Below are 14,019 nucleotides of genomic sequence, written 5' to 3'. Positions count from 1 at the left end.
AACACAATATATTCAAGTATCTAATGGTTGAGCTTGATATTGTTTTTTAAAACAATGTGAAAATATCTTAAAGGATTTTATAATGGAATAATAGTTTAAAATTTTGTAAATTGTAAAGTATAAACTATCATTTAAAAATATTTAAATATAAAAATTGTTCAATATTATATAATTTAAATTTCAAGCATAAATATAATAAAACATTTCTAAAAAACTAATAACTTAGTAGAATTATTACTTTTTCATTATTTTATTATATAACATAAATATCTATTTATGAAGATATTATTAAAATTAAGAATATATTAATAATTTATAGATTAAACATTAAGTTTTATAAAAATTGAAGTAGCTAAAGTACAGAAAGATTATTCCAAAAAAATAAAATCAAAAAAGATTAGTAATCGTAAAGAATATATGAATATTCTATAGAATTAAAAATCATTTTAAAAATTATATATTATTATAGAATAAGAAAAAATAATATTGACAGTATCTAAAACAAGTAAAATAGATGTATTATAAAGATAGTTCTAAAATATTCTTAAAAATTTTTTAAAATGAACTTCTAATGTATAAATATAAACATTGTATTCAATTGATTTATGGAAAATAATATATATAATAAATATTAAGTATTTTTTTGTTTTATTTTTTGTTTTATTAGATGTAATTTTCCAAATGGGTATATATTTAAGTCTTTTTTTTCGAAAAAATATTTTATAATCAAACTTTTTTTCATAAAATTTATTATTTGAAATAAATTTGTACCTTTAAAAACACTTTCTTAAAAATTTTAATATATAATTTTTTATTTAAATAATCGAATATGTTGAAAAATTATAAGTATGATATTTATAAGATTCGTTCTTGAAAAATAGTAAGAAATGTTTATATTCTTCATTCTATTATAGCTGAGTTACTTTATTTCAATATTTTTATACTTGCAAATGTAATATTTTGCGTTTAAATCACGAAATATTTATAAAATTTCCACCTTTTTATATTTTTCCCAAAAAGTTTGATAAATCCATTTGCAAATATTTTTATTCATTTTCAGGAGAATTATACTAAAAAGTGTTAATTTTATAATAATTACATAAATAATTAAAATAAGATTGCACTTAATTTTTCAATAATCATATTATTAAAATTTTTTAAAAGATTTATACAATAATACATTTGAATATATCTTTTGTTTCCATAAATAATAAAAAGGTTTTGACTTAGAGAATTTTATTATAAAAAATATATTTAAATTTTTTGAACTATAAAGCATTAGAAACAAAATTTGATGCATTAAGATTTATAAAAGTTTTAAAACAGATGTTTTGATATCCTTTAAATCTATAGATGTCGTATTTATATTTTGATATTGTTTTATAGTTTAGTTGTTAAACCTAAATAATATTAGACATTAAGCTTTTAAATTAAAGTTTTATTATAACATTTACATATGGACTTGGTATAGCTTTATTTAAGTTTAAATATTTTTTTGTTGCCGGATTACCATATATCAATACTTTTTCAAAATTTGTGGTAGACTTTAAAGCACAATTATCAAGTTTCTCATTTAATTCTGCAGTATCTATCCATTATTTTTATGCAAAAATTGGATTATAATTTCACTAAATGATAAGTTACTTCATTCAAAGATAATGGATTTAATTTTTTACTTGAAATATTCAAATTAAGAAAAAAAAACTTTTAATAAATGCCTGCAATTATAAATTATTGGTTTGATTGTTTAATTTTTTATTTGCTTTGGCAAATACTTATTATTTTCCTTCAATTGATAAAGATATAAGTTTATTTTATATGATTTATAACTAAGAATATTTGTATCTGTTTTATAAAGATTTGAAGCTTTCAGACCTAACCATTTCAAATAGAATTCATTTGGCACATCTATAGCAATTGCCCAATAAAATAGTATTAGCTTTTTTAGAGTTTATAAGAATCTATTCGTTTTTAATAGGGTTGATACATTAAAGAAATGAAATTTAGTGAATTTAAAAGTACAAAAAATAATGTCTATACATTTTAGAAATGAATTTAAGTCCATGAACATCTTGATGACTCATTTTTAAGAATTTTTAAAGACATTCCTGGAAGACACTTCAAAAATATACCTGCCATTATAGTAAGAATTAATATATATAACCTAGGGAAAGGATTAACGTATCTTATTTATTTTTTAAATGTCTTTCAAAATTTTTGGCCTATTAAAGCTATTTGATTATCCATTAGTATTCTTGAACTTTCTACAGAAATACATATGCAGATTAATTTGGTATGACATTATTATACAAATATATTATTGAGATTTTAATAGACATGATTGCTGTTTAATGATCATATAAGAATTATATTCATCTTAAATATTTGAGATGAAATCTTTTAATAATTTTCTCAAGTTCACTCTTCATTATTTTTTATAAAGCAGCTTCTCCCTGTCTAAAAGATCTCTGAAATGTTTTGAAAATTGAACTTTTTTTGTTTCTTTTTACTTTGACTTTACAAATTTTTTATTTAGAAATACTAAATATATAGAAAACTTTCATAGATGCTTTTGGAAAACAATTGCTTTATTTTGAATATGTATTTACTCATCTAGATACATTCTCTTTGGACTTTTACCGGATTTGTGTGTTCGATCTTTCAAGTTCTTATCTGTTTAGATCATCTACTCTATTATCATATTCTGTGTACAGCTTTACTTGAACTTTTACCTAACTATCTCACAATGGATTCTATTCTGCCTTCTTTGGGTTTCGGCGTTATAGAAAACATTTGTTTTATACATTATTATATACATTGAAATATTTATTCTACACAAATCCGGGCATACACTGACAGAAATGAAAAATATTTTAAATACACACTTTTTTAAGAAAAATATTATCTTTTGTTAGGTTAAGCACCTGTTTTATCTTTCACTTTATCTCTTTTTAAATATTTTTTAATTTATATTTAAGTTTAGACGTATTTTTATCATATATCTTTGTCAACTACATCTCACTATGTATATCGATATTTGCACCAAAAGTGTGTCTGTTTATCAGCTATATCCATGCTTATCCCTATTCTATTATTGTTTCTATGTTCTATTCAATTGCGTTTCTATCTTATTTCTATTTTACAAACTATCTCTAAATATCTCCAAATCCATCCAATATATGCATTTCCATATACACCTTTTGAATGTCTCGTATTTCCATATATTTCTATATATACCTCTATATATCTTCTGTATTCCTTTGCTTTTTAATTTTCCTTTGGTCACAAATATACATATTTATACTTATTTTCTTTTCATTTAATGCAGAATATTCTAAAATATCTCCTTTGATGCCCATTTCAATACACTTCCACGTGCTCACCATCGTAGGCGTTTTCATGCAATGTTATACATATTGAGTAACGATAACGATAACGGCGATTGAGTATCAGCGATAAGCAACAACAAAGAAATAAGGCTGTTTAACACGAGTAAAAAGGCTCAATCTTTGTTCATAATGAAGGGAAAAATTCTATTTTAGAGCAATGACGCTGACATTACTCGGAGAAGAAGATCAGCGGAGTATTGAAACGTGCAGGATCAAACGCGAGATGCAGGGCATATTATGGAATGGATGGGGACGTGCAACTATGAAAGAACCACGAGGAGCTTTACGGCGTATGTCAAATGTAGTTTCAAGTGGAATTTGGGGCCGGGAAACCGAGACAGTAGAGCCACCATCACGTAAATCGTCTGTAACATCAGATACATCTCAGTCAAGTGTACAGACAACAATTTCAGGGGCAACCACGCCAGAAGACAGAGAAGAACAACGTGCAATAGATCCAGTGGTTTTGCACGGAGAGGTTATCTCGATTACAACACATGTTGGATTGTTTCAGAATAAAAAACATGAATATTTGGTTCTTACAAATGGAGAGCTTTTTAAGTTTAAATCACAGATGAAGGCACTTTTAGTATTTCCATCGTATAGTTTTATCAATAGAAAAGCTCTGAAACTGATGAAAAATGCAGGATTGCACCAGCAAATGACAGTGATGAAAAACTGTCCAAAATGCATACAATTCATGGAATGTTTCGGAAATATCAATTTGAAGCAGACCATCAGTCATTATTGCTTCGACAGGTGTGTATAGGCGTTAATTGACGCAAAATTGGGAAATGGATGCTTATAGTGTATATAAAGATTATTGCTATTAGAGAAGTAGGACCAACAAGTTTTTCAATATATTATGATGATGCGTTTGTATCATCATCACTATCGAATATATCTATCGTTAATTTACATTATAAATCGAACGATATTATGCGATGTTGGATTATTCATATTCGGATGGCGGTACAGCTTCAGCGGGTCTCAGGAGCGTTTTTGTCATCGAAACAATATGATTATGTGAAGAACTATATGAGGAGTTGTCATGAAAACATTGACAAAACGTCTGAGTATCATTTCAAGGCGTTTCGTGTTATTCAAAAGTTGCCCAAGTCATCATCACGTCCGGATTCAGGCCAAGATGATATAACGAAGAGGGTTTTTGTCCCGAGGATTCTTGTGATTGGGACGTATAGCATGCACATATTGCCTATTCCATCGGCAGAGTACGTTTTGTTTTCAGGGAATCAATTGCGGTCGGTTGAAGTTTCAACGTATGGGTTATTATCGCTTTCAGCAATGATTGTTTCACCGAATGATGATTACATGCGATTATGGTTTCAAATTCCATGTAATTCTACAAATTGTTTGGATTTTGCATCTTGTAAATCGGATGAGATTATGGGGATTATAAAGAAAACGATTGACCATTTACGTCCTCATTGGCCAAATACGCCTTTGTCTATGGATTTGGCATCGGATTTTGAAACAATATCCTTATCCGAGAAGCCGGAGAATGCTGAAATGGATATGGAAAGCTTTCAACATACATTGAGAGGCTATGCTATAAGCTATGGAGTGGATGTATCGAATATTTATTATCAAATTTACCAAAAAGATTCTAAAACTATTTTTCGCTTGCTACCACCAACACATTTTGTTTCGAAAAAAGACACCGCTAAAGATTATTCGTTTCTTGAATTACTTTCAGTGTTCCGTACGTTACGGTATCAGTTGTTTGACGAAATTTCTTTCTCAAATGTTAATCTTACTCCTTTGAAAGGAAAAAAGTATCGCCATGATGACGCTGGCTATCATGAAAGAGCTATACTTAATTTAAAAGCTGGTCTAGAAAAGGGTTCTGTGCTTCAAGAAGAGCTACGTGACTTGGCTATTTTTAATAAATCATTGACTAAACTTGATTTATCAGGTACGATTCCGAAAAATTATACATCAAATGGAACGGATGAAAAGGGTTCTGAAGTAGTGGCTGCTTTAATATCACTGAATAGGCATGAATTGATCACACAAGTTCGTTCTTTGAATTTTTCTAGAATCGAATTGGATTCGGTAGATATTGATTGGATTTGTACGTTACTCTTCATGATATACATACACGTCTATTAATGATTTTAGTGGATGCGACGGCGAATAAATTTAGTCGTTTAGAAGGGTTAGAGCTTAGTAAATGTGGTTTATCGTCTAGAAGTTTATCCATTTTACTTCAAAGTCTTGAAGTTCAGCATAATACTATGATAGTTTTAGATCTTTCATATAATCCTGGAATGATTGAAATTAATGCGTTAAATAATACACTTTCGAAGCTTACTTATTTGAAAATATTACGATTAGGACATTGTACATTTGATCTTCCGGATACCTTTATTCAATCCCAATCACTTTATTCCTTACGACTGCATGAACTTTGTTTGGATGGTATTCTTTTATCAGAAACTATTATACTTTTAATATCTGAATATCTTTCCGATTATGCATCTTTCTCGCTTAGAACTCTTTCATTAAAATCGTGTGGTATAACTGGATCGAATTTTGCGAAAATACTTTCTGCCATTAATCTCATAGATCAACCGCGAGATGAAAGATTACAAATATTTGCTGGGGATAATAGGTTATTCGAAGGTCATGATGAAATTGTTTCTTCCATTTTAATAGGACGTGGACCTGCAAGAATTTCAATAGCAAGTCTCGATTATTCATCGGAGGAACAATTTCGATCTCTTTTAAGAGCAGTTACCTTTTCTAAACACATATCTCATTTGGATATATCAAGAATTGGACTTCCATACGAAGCTTCGAAAGAAACGTGTAGATGTTTGGCAGAACTTTTTGAAAAAAATACATCTTTAAGAGAATTGGATTTGACTGGAGAAACGGGTTTACTTCAGACAACCGGTCTTGGGAGTGGTATTGCTCAATCATTAAAATCCTTGGAGAAGAATAGGTCTCTTGAAGTTTTGAAAATCGAAGGAAATTCAATAAAAGAAAAAGGAGCTGAAATAATTGCAAATGTACTTTTAGTTAACACAACACTTCGTAAAATCGAATTTGACAAAAATATGGTAAGCGTATTATGAACGATTCGAACTATTTGTTTTAAAAGAGTGTTAGATTAACTTTAAGGGATTTTGTGCTATTGTTTCAGCTATGGCGAAGAATACGAATATTGTAAAATTGTCGCCACTCATACATGATTATGAATATTATTTGTTTCATGTATCAATCGATTCTAATACAACACTTGCATCAAAAGCATCTTTAGCCGCAATTAAAAAGCGCCATTCTATTTGTTCTAAAGATTTAAGTCTCATTAGGGAGTCTTTAAGGGGTACATCAAAAATTTTGAAAGAACAGTGGAATAGAGAAGCAGCCAAGTTGGAATCATATCTTACGCGAAATCGATCGAAATTAAATGCATAAAAATTAAGGATCTTTACATAACTTTGGATTACCATCATTACTGATAACTGCATGAATTATTGGATCATTTTTAGAGAATATTTCATCAAGTTTATAAACAACATTTTCTTGGATTAAAACGTATTTACATAGGAATGAATTAAAATGTATATTCTTACATAAAGTTAAGTATTAATAGACATTTATAGTTAATCTTTTTTTTGTATTTGTCTTTTTATATTTGCATTAAGAAAAAAAAACTGCCTTTGGGTCTATAGGTCTTCCTGTTTTGGGGTCAATTGAATTGCATTTCATACATTTTTGATTATAGATCATTCTTGCTTCATCAAATCCACAGCCATGTTCTTCCATAATATAATGGATTTGTTCTTTTGCATGATCATCAAGACCTGCACGTTTATCTCCGCTCTGAATATTCTGGTAAATATCAAACGTTTTTGATGAAAATCCTGCCTCTATATCTGCTTGAAAAAACGAATTAACTGGTACATATGTTTTGTCCCTTGCAAACCATGGAATAGATACATATGGAATTAAAAAACGTCGTGCTATCAGTAAACCTATAATTTTCAGTAATGTGCTTGTTTTTCTAGGAAAAAAACATGCAAAAAACAAAAATAATACAAGTAAAAGCCATGAAAGAAATAAATACATATTTATTTATTATTTAGCAAACTCTTTTATTCTGTTAATCTTTTTTACTGATCACATCCAGAGGTCGTTCGAAAGATGATTTCGAACAAAGACAGGATTTATATTGGTTTAAAACAACTAAAAACATAGAGATAAAGATATATAAAAATACATCTATTACATATGATTCTTTTGTTTTTTACTAGAAATTTTGTGTTAAAATTATTAATTTTTGTTAGTCTTAGAAATTTGAAAATTATAAGATATTTTAAAAGATTATCGATTTTTCGTCTGATAAAAAAAATTAAATATTTGAATTGAAAAAAAAGGTTTTTAGATAAATAAATTCAAGAAAAATACTATGGAAAAAGGTTCATATTATGATTCATTGCATAGTGATCTTGTTTGGGCCTGTTTGAGAAAAAACGCATCATTTTTGGTTAAACAGAAAAGTAAAAAAGAATAGTTATAGAAAAGAAGAATATTTATTTTTTTAGGTGGAAAACCTATTTTTTTGTCTCGGGAACCACTTAACCCTTTAAATAAACATATGTATATCTATTCTGGTCTTTTGAATGACAAGGTTTGAGTGTTTTTTTGTTATAAAAGTCTTTTTTTAATCATTTTTAAAATGATAGGCATTAAGTGTTGAACCAAACAAAAACAATAAAGGCATTGTCCTTCTTGTTAAGAATACGTCAAAGACGTCTAGAAATAAGCCGGCTTGTCTCGTTAATAGGATATGTTTTTCACCACGCCGGCCTTTTTCTTTTATATCTCAGCATATTAAGCGTTTTGTATTAAAGAAAAAATATCGTCCAGATCTTCAGGAGGTAAATATTAGTTTTCTATTACTTATTGTTTCAATTGCTGATTTACTAAAGGCTGCTTTATATCGCGCACGTTTGTTTTTATATTCTCAAAGAACTACTAAAAAGCTTCCTGTGAAAAGATATGTTAAAAAAAAGCGTTCTCAATAAAGTCTTAATATTTTAAAGATATAATAATGTTTCTAATTATCTTATTTAACTATTTATACTGTCTGATCAATATTGTTAAATCAGACAATATAAATAGTTGTTTGTTTTTATTTAATCTTTTGTTTTTAGCTTTTATAAATATTTATGTATTTATAAATTTTAAAAAATATTTTGAATTTATATATTTTTTCTTTCAGCGTTCTATCTGATTAAGATTTTTAAATTATTTTATAAAGGTTCTTTTTTGCTTTAAAAATTATTTGTCTTTAAAATGGGTTTTAAATGTGCTATTCTTGGAGCGTAAATTAAATATCATTTTTTCTACTTTATTAACATATATTTTAGTTCAGGTATGATATTTATGTTTTTACACTTGTTTAATCCTGTTTTTTTTTTTCGTTTTGACAAAAGTTTATTATGGATTTAGGAGGAATTGGCCAGCCTTTAAGTCTTTTGTGCAAGTATGTGATATTTTTTATGTTTTTTTTTTAAAAAATGTGTTTTAATAAACAAATAGGAGTTAGTAAGTGTTTTGTGAAGTTGGATTTTTTTGACAAGAATAATGGCTTTAACACACGTATAGTCCCTTAATTAGTCATCTGTCTCTTTATGATATTGTCAATACACCTGGTATTGCTGTAGATTTAAGTCATATTTCTACGTCATCTCAAGTAGTAGGATATCTTCCTTCGGACAATGGTCTTGAAAAGGCATTAACAGGCTCTGATATTGTTATAATTGCGGCAGGTATTCCTAGAAAGGTTTTTTTTTTCCTTACTTTTTTTATGCTGATTAAAAAAAGCCTTTAATGAGCCGTGATGGCAAGTATATTGAAATTTGCAAGTTGAAATGCTTAAATATCAAGATTTGTTTGCTACAAATTCTAAAATAGTCTATGATCTTGCTAAAGTGATTGCTAAATGTTCTCCAGATGCCTTTATTTTGATTATTTCTAATCCTGTTAATTCTATTGTGCCTATTATAACTCAAGTATTTATTCTTATCTTTTTGGTTTTAATTTTATCATGTTCTTTAGGTTCTTAAAGATTGTAATGTTTTAAATCCGAGAAAGTTATTTGGTGTGACTACATTAGACATTGTTCGGTTGTCTAAATTTATTACTGAATATGTCAGTGAAAATGTAGAACCTGGTCATTACACTATTCCTGTTGTTGGTGGTCATAGTGGCATGACTATTATTCCTCTTATAAGTCAATCAGATCCTAAAGTTGAATTGAGTGAAGAACAACTAAGATCATTGATACACAAGGTTCAGTATGCGGGAGATGAAGTTGTCAAAGCAAAAGATCGCAATGGTTCTGCAACTCTCAGTATGGCGTAAGTTTTTTTTTTTAATTTTAATATAATTATATTTATAGTAGATATTCTGCGTTTATGTAAGAATGATTTTTCTTTCTTTATTACTAATATTTTTAGACTTATTGATGCAATATTAAAGATAGGTTTCTTAATATTTTATAGAAGTTTACTTATATTAGTTTACGCAAAGACAGGAGTTTCTGGTATTGTTCAATGCTCTTTTGTTTATCTTCCAGGAATTTCAGGTGGTAATGAAATTATGGAAAAAATTAATAACCTTAGTTTTTTTTCTGTTCCTCTAGTATTAGGGGTTAGTAGTAATTTTAATAAAACTATTTGTTTCTAATTTATTTTTTTTTAGAAAGACGGGATTGAAAAAGTTCATTCTTTTGATTTCGTTTTTGAAATTGAAAAACAGCTTCTTAAGACTGCACTCCCAGAAATCAGAGTAAGCTTTATTTGTTTTAATATTTGAGTTCTAACGTTTCTAGAAAGATATAGATAAAGGGTTATCTTTTTACACTGAATATTCTAAATAATTATAGGATAATTTTATTTACTTTAAAATTATTTTTTTTAGAATTCTAATATAAAAATATCAAGGAATCTATAGAAGGAAAAGATTTAGTATTATTGAAATGTTTGTATTCTTATAAATTTATAAATTTTGAAATTTTTTAAAAAAAAAGAATATTTTTTATATTAAAATCTAATTAAAAAAATTTTGATATTAGATATTTTAAAATAAATTTATTTTTTATAATTTTTATCTTGTTTTATCTTGAGAACATTTTTTATTGTAATATTAGATTATATTTTTATAAAAAACTGGTTTTTATAAGACACTAAATCTATGATTCTCTAAAATATAGATAAATTCTTTTCAGAAAATAAAAACAAAAAAAGAAAATAATGTCTATTTAAAAAATAGGATTTTATAGAAAGCAGTATGTACTTTTTTTTTTATAATTAAATATACACAATAACATACTATTAATCTTTTTGTTTATTTAAAACTATTTTTACACTTATATAGACATAAAAATACAGAAAAACATTTGTATAGATATTTAAGATGTTAAAATATTCTGATATCTTTTTTCTACTTATAACTTTTCTAAAAACCGGATTTATTTTTTAAAATTTATTTTTTTTAAAAAAAATGACAGACGCTTTAAAGCTTTTAGAAGATCTTGACAATAAAAGCCGTGATGAACTTTCTCAGTTTATTGAGCAGGAAAATGGAAGAGCAAAGATTCAGCAGGGTTTTTAATTCTTTTTTATTTAAATATAACTAAGTTGTCAAGGTATTCTTGAGTTTACAGATCGATGTTTTAAAAGATGTGTTCTAGGCAAACTTGGAAATAGCTTAGATCGTAATGAAGAGACATGTCTTCAAAATTGTGTTGATAGATGGCTTGATGTTAATATTTATCTTATAAAATAGTGAGTACATGAAAAAACAGTATTTATTTAATCAAATTTAATTAAATTATCAGCCTAGAAAATACAAAGAAGATGTAAGCCAGCTATTATCTTAATTCAAGGCAATTGCATATTTTGGAGGAAAAAATCATTACTAAAATGACTTTTTTGAAAACAAGTTTTTTCAACAATATAAATAAATGTATAATATTTCATCGTTATTTTGATCTGTGTTCAAAAAAGCCTTCTGCATCTTTTAAAATGCAGAAAAGGTGTATTGATATCTATATTTTTTGGTTTTTATAAAATTTTATTTCTATTTTTTTAAAAAAAGATTCTCAAAAAAATATCTTATAAGATTTAATACATATTTTTTATAATTTGGTATAATATCCTGATTTTTATGGTTTAAATATAAACATAGTCTCTATATAACTTTTCTAAATAAATCTTAAAATTTATTTAAATCATTTTGCAATTTAGTATGAATTAAATTTAATTTTTTTTAAAAAAAGGCAAGAAATATAGGTAAAATACTGTAATTTGAAAGAAAAAACTTAAGAATTTAATTGTATTTTTAATTTTTTTGCTAAAGATTGTTTTATAACTTGTTCAACCCAGCTTTTTTAATTTTAAAAAATATCTGTAAAATATATTTATATCAATATTTTTATTACAATATTTGTTATTTATCCATTTTTATATATGAACTTTTTATTTTTATTTTCTATTTAATAAAACTAAAGCTTATCGTGATCAACTTATCAAAAGTTATAAAAAGTTTCTTATTTCAAGACAAAAAGACATTTATATTATATTTTATAATAAAAAATAATATATTTCAGTCAAAAAGACTTTTTCTCTTTCTATTAATAAAAATGATACGAAGCCGAAGAGGAGTTGGATTAGGTGCATTTGAAAATCAGGAGAAATATGCTGAAAAATACGAAGAACTAAGCCAAGATTTGATTAAAACACATTCAGAGGATCTCTCTATGCAGTTATCTGCATTTAAAGCAGTTTTAAGAGAATTTTCTTCTAAATATCGGAAAGATATTCACTCCAATCCTTCATTTAGATGTGCGTTTTCTCAGATGTGCAAAGCAATTGGAATTGATCCATTGGCATCAACAGGCTCTAAAGAACGTACATTCTGGTCAGATATGCTTGATATTCGTGATTTTTATTTTGGTTTATCTGTTCAGATTGTAGAACTTTGTCGATATACACGACAAGAAAATGGAGGGCTAATTGAGGTTCAACAAGCATTGCAATATATCAATGAAATGCGTAAAGACTCAGGAGGGAATATTGTTTCTGAGTATATTGTATTATTTTTTTTTAACATGTTTAATCAATATAGAGAAGATATTTTGCAATCAGTTAAAACACTTGATATTCTTTCATCTGGACTTAAAATTATCCAAATTGGAAAGCAAAACATGATATGTTCACTTCCAAATGAACTTAATCCAGATCAATTCACAGTTTTGAATATTGCACAAGTTTAACTCTTCTTTTTTAATATTTATATCTAATTACTTTTAACAGATTTTAGGCCATGTTTCTTTAAAGCTACTTCAAGATAATCTGAAATGGGATCTATGTCGTATTTCAAACGTTCTTGTATTTATATTATTCATCTTTTTTATTAGCTCATTTGTACTAGGAAGATTTGTTGTCTCAATCTCTTCTTTGGATTGACAAACAGGCAGAAGAACCTGAGTTTTGGTTACCATATACTCATCAGAAGTTTTAAAAACATTATTGAACATTTTTTTAATATTGCTATATTTTTTTATAACCAGTCACTTCTATTTCGATCATATTACTTTATATTGTATATTATATATTATCGTGCATGGTTCTATACGCTACCACACAGCCAATTGGATCAGTTATTTGCTTTAGTTATGCAGTCCTTTATGTGTTTGTTCTATATTTTCCTTCAACAGATGTAAATCTTGTACAGAGAAATACACCGATTATGATTAAACGTCGAATAAAAGCTGTTTTATATTTGTGTATTATTTGTGGTTTCTCAACAGTATGGCTTACACGGCCATCATATATAAAGCATTTTCCACATGCCTTTTTTATTTTAGGAATTTGGCCATGTAAAGGACGAGATGTTTTACGGTCTCTGACTTTAGTCTTCTGCTTATTTTTGGGGCCTTTTGTGAAACGAATTGGACTTACACGTAGACTTCCTAGATCTTTTTCGTCTAGAATATCATTAACACATGCTGATCGCAATACCCGACGTTGGATCAGATGGAGAAATTATGTAGTTGTATGATAATAATAATATCTATAAATAATTAACATTATCAGGGTCCATTTACTGAAGAATTTGTATTTCGATCATGTATGATTCCTCTATTGCGTCAAATGTCGACATCAAACACAATTATAGTTGCTTCTTTGTTATTTGGAATAGGTAAATAATATCTGATTTATTATTACGATTCATTTGTATAGCACATATACATCATTTCTATGAATATAGCCGTTCATATCCTGGTTACATTAAAACTGGACTCTTGACGTATCTTTTTCAATTTTTTTATACTACAATATTTGGAGGATTTACTTCATATCTGTATTTATACAATCAAAATCTTTGGTCAATTGTAGCAGTGCATATTTTTTGTAATTGGATAGAATTTCCACAGTTGTATGGATTAGTTGATAACTCTAAATTTAAAACGGTAATTTATTATATAATGTTATGGCTTGGATTTATTGGATTTATCATTTTTTTCAAGCCACTGACACAGCCTTTCTGATGCAATCTTTCGATTAATTTCAAGGAATACATATTAACA

General features: G+C 27.0%; 7 protein-coding genes across 7 annotated transcripts; 6 read left to right on the top strand and 1 right to left on the bottom strand.

Annotated features, from left to right (window-relative positions):
- Positions 1 to 3,546: 3,546 nt before the first annotated feature.
- Positions 3,547 to 6,833, top strand: T551_02290 (uncharacterized protein; the record flags this gene model as incomplete). The annotated part of the gene is made up of 5 exons (XM_018374553.1): positions 3,547 to 3,989; positions 4,013 to 4,148; positions 4,209 to 5,484; positions 5,532 to 6,475; positions 6,525 to 6,833. The coding sequence occupies 5 exons, from the start codon at positions 3,547 to 3,549 to the stop codon at positions 6,831 to 6,833; spliced, it is 3,108 nt and encodes a 1,035-aa protein (XP_018229125.1).
- Positions 6,834 to 7,058: 225 nt separating this feature from the next.
- On the bottom strand, positions 7,059 to 7,487 carry T551_02289 (uncharacterized protein; the record flags this gene model as incomplete). The annotated part of the gene is made up of 1 exon (XM_018374552.1): positions 7,059 to 7,487. The coding sequence occupies one exon, from the start codon at positions 7,485 to 7,487 to the stop codon at positions 7,059 to 7,061; it is 429 nt and encodes a 142-aa protein (XP_018229124.1).
- Positions 7,488 to 7,827: 340 nt separating this feature from the next.
- Positions 7,828 to 8,446, top strand: T551_02288 (uncharacterized protein; the record flags this gene model as incomplete). Its single annotated transcript, XM_018374551.1, has 4 exons — positions 7,828 to 7,918; positions 7,964 to 8,049; positions 8,105 to 8,299; positions 8,351 to 8,446. The coding sequence occupies 4 exons, from the start codon at positions 7,828 to 7,830 to the stop codon at positions 8,444 to 8,446; spliced, it is 468 nt and encodes a 155-aa protein (XP_018229123.1).
- A 417-nt stretch (positions 8,447 to 8,863) lies between these two features.
- On the top strand, positions 8,864 to 10,305 carry T551_02287 (malate dehydrogenase, NAD-dependent; the record flags this gene model as incomplete). The annotated part of the gene is made up of 9 exons (XM_018374550.1): positions 8,864 to 8,907; positions 9,030 to 9,207; positions 9,249 to 9,261; positions 9,291 to 9,436; positions 9,483 to 9,784; positions 9,829 to 9,843; positions 9,884 to 10,076; positions 10,128 to 10,214; positions 10,258 to 10,305. 9 exons carry the CDS (start codon positions 8,864 to 8,866, stop codon positions 10,303 to 10,305), a joined length of 1,026 nt encoding a protein of 341 aa, XP_018229122.1.
- A 623-nt stretch (positions 10,306 to 10,928) lies between these two features.
- On the top strand, positions 10,929 to 11,213 carry T551_02286 (protein transporter TIM8; the record flags this gene model as incomplete). The annotated part of the gene is made up of 2 exons (XM_018374549.1): positions 10,929 to 11,031; positions 11,074 to 11,213. 2 exons carry the CDS (start codon positions 10,929 to 10,931, stop codon positions 11,211 to 11,213), a joined length of 243 nt encoding a protein of 80 aa, XP_018229121.1.
- Positions 11,214 to 12,069: 856 nt separating this feature from the next.
- T551_02285 (ESCRT-II subunit protein SNF8) lies at positions 12,070 to 12,950 on the top strand (the record flags this gene model as incomplete). The annotated part of the gene is made up of 4 exons (XM_018374548.1): positions 12,070 to 12,512; positions 12,555 to 12,696; positions 12,743 to 12,817; positions 12,861 to 12,950. The coding sequence occupies 4 exons, from the start codon at positions 12,070 to 12,072 to the stop codon at positions 12,948 to 12,950; spliced, it is 750 nt and encodes a 249-aa protein (XP_018229120.1).
- Positions 12,951 to 13,052: 102 nt separating this feature from the next.
- Positions 13,053 to 13,980, top strand: T551_02284 (CAAX prenyl protease; the record flags this gene model as incomplete). The annotated part of the gene is made up of 3 exons (XM_018374547.1): positions 13,053 to 13,484; positions 13,526 to 13,631; positions 13,673 to 13,980. 3 exons carry the CDS (start codon positions 13,053 to 13,055, stop codon positions 13,978 to 13,980), a joined length of 846 nt encoding a protein of 281 aa, XP_018229119.1.
- Positions 13,981 to 14,019: the final 39 nt, after the last annotated feature.

Source organism: Pneumocystis jirovecii, assembly GCF_001477535.1.
Source record: "Pneumocystis jirovecii RU7 chromosome Unknown supercont1.10, whole genome shotgun sequence".
NCBI classification, from domain to species: Eukaryota; Fungi; Ascomycota; class Pneumocystomycetes; order Pneumocystales; family Pneumocystaceae; genus Pneumocystis; species Pneumocystis jirovecii.
This window is presented reverse-complemented; position numbering and strand designations above follow the sequence as displayed.